Genomic DNA, 11018 nt, shown 5'->3' with positions numbered 1-11018 from the left:
ACACACACACACACACACACACACACACACACACACACACACACACACACACACACACACACACACACACATGAATCCTGCACCTGAAGCTACAGCTGAATTTCAGAAGCTTTTTTTTTCTTCTTTTTTTTTTGTCCACTCTTTCTCCACTTAGGCGCTCCTACAAGTGGCGAAGAATCTCTTCACACACTTGGGTAAATCTTCCCTTCATTGTCTCCTGTTTCTGATCCTGTCCGTGTGCGGYTCAGACGTCTGTGTGGAACAGACACTGGTGGCGAATTTGCATTAACGGCAGACATTTAAACGGTCGCCTATTGAAACAAACGACGCACGTAATTAAATGAGCCACCGCTGACCGTAAAGGTGATAACAGCCAGGATCATAATCATAAAATCAAAAAGGCATTAAAAAATGATGGCTCAGCCCCTATCGCATAATTACACCGGGGCCACTTCCATTCTTACAGAGCAGCCAGCACCAACAGTAGAATGTGTCATTGTTGATTTATCGTGATTGCAGGTAGAGAAATTGATCCAGTGGTGGAGCAAATTGCCACTCACTGGACTCAACATTTGATTACAAAAGCTCTTATCAGCTTGTGCAGCTGATCCGCAGGTACTTGTGTCGTAATCTGTGTTTCTGTCAGCCCGGGCTTCGGTGCACGCCCATGATTTCTTCTGCTTTCCTTTTAACTCCTGCCTCTGTCTCTCCCTGATTCTTTCAGATGATGTCTCAGTGCTGTTACAGGAAATTATAGTGGAGGCCAGGAACCTCAGCGATGCTGAGATGTAAGCCCCTCTAATTCATCCTAATGTTTTAATGTGAAAGAAAGTGCATGGCTCTGTGTGTTAGGAATGGCTTTTCTTCTCTCTGTTTAAAAATATGGTTTCAGCAATCTATTCAACTTGCCTGATTTAATGGAAGCTGCAAAATGACCTGAGAGAGAATAGGATTAAATCTTCTCAAAGTTTGAGCTTTGCTCTGCTTTTTTCATCATTTCTCTCATTTCGTTTTCCTCTAGTTGTTCGGTGTTCCTGCTGGATCGAGTGAGCCACGAGTTAGTGGCCAAGGTGTTCGATGGTGGTGTGGTTAGTGAAGAAGAGGTAAAGCAAGGGATTTTTGGGGACATTTTAAAACTCATTGTCAGAAATCAAGTGCTGTGTTAGCTTTGTGACTAGATTATTTGTTGTTTAACAGGCTTAAAATGAAACCAAAACAGCCCCAGGTTCACATATTATGTTCTTCTTTCATCTAAATTAAACAGGAAATCAGAAGCTTTGAATTAAATGATCATATGTTCATCTGAAGTTGCTTTTATGTAATTTGAAACCTAACAAAGTTTTAAAAATTGTAATTTTTCATGATCTGATGCATAAAATATTAGTTACATGAGGCTGAGAAGTAAAAATAAAAATCCAAACCTATGTCTGGATCCTGTTGTCATCTTAAAGAGCCCACAGAGATCAGTATGAACTTGTTTAGGATGAGAACTTTCATGTGATTAAAACCATCCTGACAGGAGTGACAGGATGATTCATGCATCCATAGAAGTTGCTGAATGTTTTGACAAATATACAAATAATTGGGAACATTATATTATTGTCCTGCTAATAAATTATGCCATTTGAACCTAGTTTAAGTCTAAAGGAGGCTCGTCTTTGGAAGAATAATGATCTCACCCTCCAGCAGAGCTCCGGGGACTTACAGAATCAGAGCTAAAGTGCAGTGAAGCTGTTCCGGTGGTCCGGCCCTTTTATTAATCTCCTTCCAGCTGCTTTATCTAGACTTTGTATGTGCACATTTAACTGTAAAGCATCTTTATGCAATACAGTGGCTCTGCTTCCAGCTTCCTTTCAGTCTTCTCGTCACAGATAAACTCAGTGTGTTTGCAATGTCAACAGAAAAAAATTGGGTCATTTTATGCATTTATTAGAAAGCTGCCAAGTGACAGACTTTGCCTGCTGCTTGGGATATTTAGCTTTTTGTCAGCTCTTTATTTGCTGCCACAGTTCTGTCTTTTTGTYAGCTATAAAGTAAAAACAAACATGTTTTGAAATGCAATTCTTTATTCACACTATAGGCTTTATGTGTGGCAAAACCAACAGCTGTCTGTATGTGTCTGTGTAAACGCAGAATGAGTTTCGTATCCCAGCCGATCAGGGCATCGCGGGCCACGTCGCCACCACCGGTCAGATTTTGAACATTAAGGACGCCTACTCCCATCCTCTGTTCTACCGCGGCGTGGACGACAGCACCGGCTTCAGAACTCGCAACATCCTCTGCTTCCCCATCAAAGATGAGAACAACGGTAACTAAAAACACACATAGTTTTATACATTCATTCTAGTGTAGAAGCCAAGAAAAAAACATATGCTCAGTAAATTAACTTGGTTTTTAAAAACATAAGCCCATTTTTCTTGTATTTAATCAAGTTCAAACTGTGTCCAAATTGTTTCAGAGGTTTCGAACGTCTGTGCTTTCCATAAAGAAAGATGAAATAATGTAAATTTTCATTACATTTATCTCTAACACTCGACCCAGATACTGTAAAGAATGACGGCCCTTTGGTGGCCCAGATGTGGTTTTGGCCAGTGGTGGTCCATGCATGGGCCAGCACCTCATAAAGCAAACCACAACCGGGCCAGTTGTGGCGTTCTAGTTTTAAAACAGAGCCATCATTGCCAGACCTGGCCCACACCTGTCTGCTATGTGTATTTAGTTAATAAAAAGTCTTGTTATGTATCATGTTTTTAAATGATAAATATATCTTATCGTTTAATTCGCTCAATCTTAGGATGGTTTTTGTTTTCGCATAAAAGAATGAGGGGAAAATTTTGTTATTTTTGATTGGACCTTATTAACCACACACCACAGATGTATTTTTATTTTCATGAAAATATTTTTGATGAAATGTGTTAATCTTTAAAATGATATAAATAAATAGAAATTGTAATTGAAACATAACCAATAAGTCCCAAGCAAAAAGTTACGGTAAAAAATGAAATAAAATTTTGATATTAAGAAATACAATTATACAGTACTTTATAGTAGTTTAAATATGCTACAGTATACTGTATGTAATTATTAAAGTTGCTTCAGTGGGGCAGATTATTTTGTTTGCAACTAAAATTCAATAATGGATTTTATTCTCATAATGCGTATGTTTTTCTGAGTTATCTACAACACAGAGAAGATCTTTTTGTTTCAGAAAGCAAAACTTCATTTTCAGCCAGGTGCTCTCTCAGAATAGCACCAGCATCGGTTACATCACATCCTTGTGTCTGTTGCAGTGCTTAAAGTGCACTTTGGTCCATCTTCACTCTGTTATTTCAGAAATCTCAGCTTTGTTTTGAAGGTGCAGCCTGAACCAGCGCTTTGTTTACATTCGGATTCATTTGTCTCCATAAAGGAAACTCTCTGGAGCTCAGACAAATCGTTTGAATTCAGATCTTTTTATTTAATGTGTAATTAAAGAAATTAATCAGAGTTAGGAGACTTACATTTTGTGCCTTCCAGTGTTCTGTCCTCTTTTTATCTTAATCTTCTTATTATTGTTCTTTATCATCAACTCTGCCTCCATCTTTCTGACTAAATCGTTTCCCTGTTCTTCTCCCAATCAACATCCTCCTCTCACGCTCCTCATCTTTTTATCTTTCTCTCCATCCTCCTCCTCCTCTCTAAATCTCTCTCCTTTAGAGGTGATCGGTGTAGCCGAGTTGGTGAATAAAATGAACGGGCCGTGGTTCAACCGCTTTGATGAGGATCTGGCCACAGCTTTCTCCATCTACTGTGGCATCAGCATCGCCCACGTAAGTCACTTCTCCCACTCTCTGTAACCTTTAATATTTTTTAAATCCTCCACTCGTCCACTCCTCAGTGATGATTAATGCGTTCCCCGTTGATAAAGGCAGAGAGAAGAAGCCAAGTTAAAATTCAAACATGAACGGTGTCAAGTAAATAAATTCAAATCTAATTAAAAAGCAATAAACTCAGCTGTTCAGATTTTAAACGCTAAAGTCCTCCTCCTAAATGTATCTTATAATCTCTGACTCTATGGGTTCAATAAAATAAAAACTGTGCAGGAAACAAATATTTCAGATTTGCCCATCATTAGGAGTCACTCCCGCCTTGTGGCAGAGCCGATGCTAATGTAGTCAGAAAGATTGAGCCTGTCTGGCAAAATGAGATCTGTTCAGTGGGAGCAAAATGTTCAGTCAAAGCAGAGTGGAGCAAAGTCTCATGGGAAATTCTGAAGAGATTCAGTCTAATGGAAGTGACGGGTTTGTGCGGTGCCATTTGAAAGGCATTATACGACAGCTGCAAAGCCATTAACACACATTGAGTCGAGGAGTAGTGTGTGGCTCACAAAGATGATCACAGTGATGATGATTGTAACCATTATGATGATCGAAAAGAGAGAGCGGACTGAGTTCGAGTTGCTTTGTCGTTTTTCAGCAAAGCTGTTTATTTTTAACATCGATTTTTCCTCGTGTTTACAAAACCCGTGTGCAGGCTGAGGTTTATTTTCTGCTCTTCATCTCAAAACATGTATTTTAAAGTGATACATTAATGTGCAACTGAATCAGAAAGGAAGGATGGAAGAGAGAGGAACGCCGGTGAGGGAGGGAAGGAGGAAAGCAAGGAAGAAAGGAAGGAAAGAAGGAAGAACAGGTGAAGGAAAATTAGTAGAAAAGAATGAAGGGAGGGACAAACAAAAGGAATGCAGGAAGGAACAGAGACATTAAGAAGGAAAAAGAAAAAAGAAAGGAGAGGGAACAAAGGAAGTGAAACAAACATTAGAAAGAAAGAAAAAAATTAAGAAAGGAATGCAGAAAGTGAAGGAATAAAAGCATAAAAGAAGGAAGAAAGAGATAAATAGGGGAAGGATTGAGTCCATCAAGGACAAAAGCAAGGAAGGAAGCCAAGGAAAGATAGGAAAACAGGAGGAAAGAAGAGAAGGAAGGACACACAAAAGAAAAGGAAGAGAAAACAAAAAAGAACAAAGAAATGAAAGTAAAGGCAAAGAAGGAGAGGAAAAAGTGAAAAGGAACTGACTGAATAAATTAAATAAAAAACCTGGAATAAGTAAAGCTGAAGTAGAAGAAAGAAGACAAATAAAAGAGGAGTGAAGGAAGGACAGAGGGGATAAAAGGAACAGGAAATAGGAAGACCAAAAGATAAGTAAGAAAGGACTGAGGATAAAAGAAATTAAATAATGTAGTTGAATAAGGAGAGACAGGAGGAGATAAAAAAAACTTGTTTTTTTTTAATAAATTTCCCTTCCATCTTCTTAATAATCAGCACATGTAGGGTCTGACCTTTCTGCTGGTGTTTAATAGAGCATCTGGAAACTATAAAGATGGGATTGGAAAAATCATTTCTTCAAGGAGCCTCATTAATCTTTTAAACATTAACAAATACATTATTTATCTGTGGTACTACGGTATACAGTAGTCTACAGTAGATTGTATAATGCAGCTTTATTGTGTACTAAAATGTGTACTGTGGTCATCTGAACTTTACTGTTATAAATACTTTAACACATGAGACTCAGTCTAATGAATTATGTTATAAACATTAATAAATCATCAAGCCATAATAACTGATATAAATGTTTCTTTCACTACATTGAATTTAAGTATTTGGTCAAAACAAAAATAATAAAAGTGGTTATGTGTTGGCTGTTTGTTGGATTATTCTATAATTGTTTGTATTTTCTCCTCTTCTAGTCTTTGCTTTACAAGAGAGTCCACGAGGCTCAGTTCAGGTCCCACCTGGCCAATGAAATGATGATGTACCACATGAAGGTAAACCCAGATCTGTGGAGGGCCGAGTGTTTGCTCCTGCTGTGGGTATTTGTACTCCGTTTCATCCTGTGTACATTTTTTTCAGGTTTCAGAGGAAGAGGTGACCAAGCTGCTGGTGACCGGCATCGAACCAGTGAGGGAGATCCACCCGTGCTACGCTGAGTTCACGTACACGCCCCGCTCCCTTCCTGATGACACCACACCCCTGGTGAGGGCGAGAGGCGGGCGTGGGCTGAAAATGTCCAGTTTAAACAAGTCTAAGAGAAAATGTAATGAGACCTCCACCCTGCTGTGTGTTTCTGCAGTGTGTCCTCAGCATGTTTGAAGACATGGGCTTCATCAACACCTACAAGATCGACGTGCACACGCTCGCCAGGTCAGATTCCATGTGGCTGTTTTCTTTGATGAGTCTCTTTTGAATCCCTTCACGTTTTACTTTTTGGTGCAACTTGTGACACTTCCAGCAGGAATTCTATAAAATGTTTGCCAAAAATGTTGATTATAGCAAAGCACTTGAATGAATTGCTTAGAAAATTTGGAGTTCGGAGTTGTTTAAAGATGACAGCAATTTAGCTTTGATCTCGGCTGCGTTCAGACGAGCCATTGTCTTGTCAGTTCAGTCAGAGTTAAACTATGTTACGCTTAACATGTTGTTTTGCTTCATGTGTGTCACATAAATCGTCTTCAGAGAAAAGAACTGTGTACTTTATGTAAATAACTATGTTAAAGCAACAGTGGTTAAAAAAAAAAAAAAACTTTATTAAACCGAAGTTCACATTAACCTTTACACAACATTAATACAGCAGAAATACATTTAGGTTGTGGGTGCGCTTCCCCAAACCAAAAGAAATTAGGCTATTTAATGCAGGTAATACACTGACTGCTAACAACTCTGCTGAGCAATTTGTCCAAGTTAAACATCATCTGCATAAAGTGAAACCTTATTATAAGACTGTCTGCACTTTTTGGCCTCAACAAACCATGTCTTCACATTTGTTTTACAAATATGTCTCATATGAAACCAGTATAAAAACAACAAGAAGTCCAAGCAGGAAGAAGGTAGACTTTTTGAGATTGTGCACTTATTAATAGTACTGTGTTAAAAGTCACTGMTGGGCAACGCACCAAAAATCATTCTGTGCAGTGTGGTTGATAATTATAGGAGAAGCTATTTTGACGTGTGTCCTTCAGCACTGATGTGTTCTGGCCTTTGCAACGTGCTGTAAATGGGCTTTAAGTGCTTCTGGGACTGCATTATGCAAATTTGCATTCTCCAATAGACCCTGCCAGTCAGTCATGGGTCTGAAAACCACAAGATCGCAGACAGAGGGATGCAAAACAAAAGGCAAAACACACAAGATGGTGATGAGTGAGAATAAAGTTGTGGAAACAACATGTATGGTTCATTTTGGAGCATTGCTTTTTAATATTAGCAGGTGCGTAAGTTAGTGAGTTTTTACGTCATTAGTGTTCGAGCTGACTATTTTTATTTTTTTAATTAATGTTCTTTCTGCACAACCGGGTCATTATGTTCAAACTAAGATTACATGCCTGGGTTTAAAAAGAAAATGTGGGGAGATGACGTGGCACTTTTACAGAACATGTGCATGAGTCACAGGCACCATGATGAGACCTAATTAAACTGCTACTGTGGCGACAGGTTCTGCCTGATGGTGAAGAAAGGCTACAGAGACCCCCCCTACCACAACTGGATGCACGCCTTCTCCGTCTCGCACTTCTGCTACCTGCTCTACAAAAACCTAGGGCTGTCCAACTACCTCGAGTATGTTTCAAACAACTCCTAAACGTCTATTTTTTTTCCTTTTTACAATGTCAAAACGTTTTGCTGTTTTATTTTTTTTTCTGTTTCCTTTTAGGGATATAGAGATTTTAGCTCTGTTTGTTTCCTGTATGTGCCACGACCTGGACCACCGTGGCACCAACAATTCATTCCAAGTGGCCTCGGTGAGAGCATGGATTAATGTGTGCGTTTCAGAGGTGTAGACAGAACGATCAGGGCGGTAAAATGTCCAGAGCCTGAACGAGTTCGGAACATTTTCTAACAGTGTTTGAGTTTGTTTTTATCTCATCATGTGTGGAGTTTATCCACCTGTAAAACTGCCTACTAATTTATGCACAGCTCTCCTGCAACATTTTGAATAACTCAAATTTCTTAATATCAGCATTTTATCATTATTTTTCTTTCCTGCTAATCTGATCAAGACAAAACCTGAAGGATGTGACTTAACTGGGTGTTTGTTGTTTTTAAGCAATCAGTCCTGGCTGCTCTCTACAGCTCAGAGGGATCTGTGATGGAGGTAATGTCAGACCTATAACTCTTATCATTATCAGTAATTAAAAATAATTTATTTGTGCAATTAGTCCATTTCTTTACATTCATTAAACTGACCTGTGTGTGAGCAGCTGATGTTTTGTCCTGCTGTGACACCTTGTGGTGAACTGAGATTTTTTTTTTTACCTGTAACTATGAGTGTCACTTTAAATGGTTATAGGCACCTCACTTACATTTTTGCACATCACCCCCATTTTCCACTGTAGAGACATCATTTTGCCCAGGCAATTGCTATTCTGAACACTCACGGCTGCAACATCTTTGAGAAATTCTCAAGGAAGGTAAAAATATATGTTACATTTAATAATATCCAAGAGTTTTCTGGCAGTTTGTGTAACYCTAAAATATGTTCTGCGTGTTTTCAGGACTACCAGCGCATGTTGGATTTGATGAGAGACATAATTCTTGCTACAGATCTGGCTCACCACCTTCGAATTTTCAAAGACTTGCAGAAGATGGCTGATAGTACGTCTCTACTTTTTTTTCTGCTGTAATAATTTGGATCTTGTTCAACAGAAAAATGTTTTAAGTACTGATTTTTAGAGGTTTTCATAATTAAACTGCCCCATTTTAATGAAATATTTTGTTAAATTACTAACAAATGTACATCAATTTGCATCTAATGGCTAAGTAATCACTGATAGACACACAAAGCCATTTTCTCCACATAAAAAAAGTTTCTCACTCAACATTTTCATTAATTATCTAATTTTCTGCAGTCTCTCTCAGTTGCTTGTGCTCTTGTATATTATAATTGGGTGTAACCTCTTGGTTGGAGGTTTGTTACGCCTGAATGCAACTAATTATAAGTTACCCTGAGTGGATGCCTCCACAGTGAATTTGGTCTTAAGCTGCTAAAGTAATTCAAGGACATTTAAAACGTCGAAATGAGTTGGACAATTTTTTTATTATTTTTTTTCTGCACCGTGGAGTTTGGAAGCTGTCATTAGTAGACAAAAAAATTGAACCAAATGCAGAAAAAATACATGCAAAGTTAGCAGTCAGGAGAGTAATTTTTCTGCTGTCAGTCATAAAAAATATATATTCAGCTTTTTTTGTCAGTAAATTGTTTTTTGCTTGATGATGTCATTTAGTTAGAAAAAGTTTGAATGCTTACATTTTTTTTTAGATATCCTAAGGAGTGATTTTGGAAGGTCATTCAAAGATATATTTATTTATTTGTTTACTGTGACTTTTTGCTTATTTCCTGTCTAGTTTCTTAAAAATGAGAAAAGTAGAAAAGTGGAAGACAGTAGATAGATGGATAGATCTTAGTGCTAAAATATTAAATTTGGCTTTAGTATTAGAAGAAATTGTGTTTTTGTTACAACATGTAACAAAGTGTGGAAAGATTGTATTTAAAATAAGTTTTGTGGTTTGTGGTTTAATTAAATGATTCATAGGTCAGAGTTGAGTGACTAAATAAACAAACATTCCTCAGAAACTGGGTAGAAACTGGATTGTAAATGAATTTTAAAAGCAGCCAAAATCTAAATAACTGGTGCCAAAAACCAAAAGAAACCATTGATCAAGACCAGTTTAAAAGATAACAAAGACGTCTGGCTGCTTTTAAGGAAAATATCATTTGAAGAGGTATTTGAGCTGAGTGTTTGTGTACGTTTCAGATGGCTACAACACAAAAAGTCGTACCCATCACTCCCTGCTGCTGTGCCTGTTGATGACGTCATGTGATCTGTCCGACCAGACCAAGGACTGGAAAACCACCCGCAAGATCGCTGTCAGTTGACACAGTTTACACACGACTTTACAAAGAAATGCAGCAGAAACTGTTGATGCCATTAAGTTATTCATAAAGACTTTCAGCCGTACACTCTGATTAAAAGATTCAAAACCTGTAAACAACCTTTAAACATAAATAGTCTGTTATTAGATCACCCTAAATTTTGGGATTATGTTTAATCTGAACTTGCCCCCTTTTCCAAAACAAAAACCTCATAAACCCCATCCTAAATTCTGCCCTCAATCTCCAAACCGTAACACCCAAAATAAACACAGAATAATCCGTGTTCCCTAAAAGTAGAAAATCCATTTCTCCTATATTTAGTGAAGGAAATCACTGCACCACACCTGACTTGTTCTGCTCTCAGCAGGTGAAGCCATCACTCCACATAGTGAGCTGGAATAAAGACTGGAATTGGCTGGAAAAAGTCACAAAACCAAAAATCCACAAATGAGCCTGGCTTTATTTATAATTTACTGAATTTAATGTTTTAATCTTTGCATTTAAAGTGTTTTCTAAAAAAATTAACAAATAAACAATCTGTTAATACAAATATGCAGCATGGTGAACAGAAAGATTTCTGTCTCTTTTTGTTTCTGCAGGAGCTGATTTACAAAGAGTTCTTCTCTCAAGGAGATCTGGTAAGTTTCCCAGCTGTTTAATGGCTTTGGATAATGGGTTACTGAGTTGTTTTACCCATTACTGGGTGCATTACTTGTGTGACGCATGTTTGCGTGTGGGTGTGCGTGCAGGAAAAAGCCATGGGGAACCGGCCGAGTGAGATGATGGACAGAGAGAAAGCGTACATCCCAGAGCTACAGATCAGCTTCATGGAGCACATCGCCATGCCCATCTATAAGTATGTATGAAAGAGGCTCACTCCGGCCTCGCCCAGCATCACACAAAGCTGTGCAAAGTCACTGATTTCTACTTCTTAATGTTGTTACCATGATATACAGTACATACATACATAYACAGCAGCGGGTAAAATAAGTATTGAACACGTCACCATTTTTCTCAATAAATATATTACTAGAGGTGCTAATGACATGAAATTTTCACCAGATGTCGGTAACAACCCAAGTGATCCATACATACAAAGAAATCAAACCATAAA

The 11018-nt window shown here is 38.1% G+C and overlaps 1 protein-coding gene across 1 annotated transcript in view; it reads left to right on the top strand.

Moving 5' to 3' along the window:
* The window catches only part of pde2a (phosphodiesterase 2A), a gene marked incomplete in the record, with an annotated part of 155405 nt that overhangs the window by 137848 nt on the left and 6539 nt on the right, over nucleotides 1–11018 (top strand). The window contains 16 exon segments of the mRNA XM_014018181.1: nucleotides 155–194; nucleotides 725–788; nucleotides 1022–1103; nucleotides 2134–2308; nucleotides 3697–3809; nucleotides 5730–5807; nucleotides 5893–6015; nucleotides 6113–6183; nucleotides 7468–7590; nucleotides 7685–7772; nucleotides 8078–8125; nucleotides 8367–8441; nucleotides 8526–8625; nucleotides 9786–9898; nucleotides 10504–10542; nucleotides 10654–10760. Of these exon segments, the coding sequence (XP_013873635.1) occupies nucleotides 155–194; nucleotides 725–788; nucleotides 1022–1103; nucleotides 2134–2308; nucleotides 3697–3809; nucleotides 5730–5807; nucleotides 5893–6015; nucleotides 6113–6183; nucleotides 7468–7590; nucleotides 7685–7772; nucleotides 8078–8125; nucleotides 8367–8441; nucleotides 8526–8625; nucleotides 9786–9898; nucleotides 10504–10542; nucleotides 10654–10760 (1439 nt within the window).

The sequence above is a fragment of the Austrofundulus limnaeus genome, unplaced genomic scaffold (assembly GCF_001266775.1).
Source record: "Austrofundulus limnaeus strain Quisiro unplaced genomic scaffold, Austrofundulus_limnaeus-1.0 Scaffold184, whole genome shotgun sequence".
Lineage (NCBI taxonomy): Eukaryota > Metazoa > Chordata > Actinopteri > Cyprinodontiformes > Rivulidae > Austrofundulus > Austrofundulus limnaeus.
Note: the sequence above shows the minus strand (reverse complement) of the source record. Positions and strands in the feature narration are given on the sequence as shown.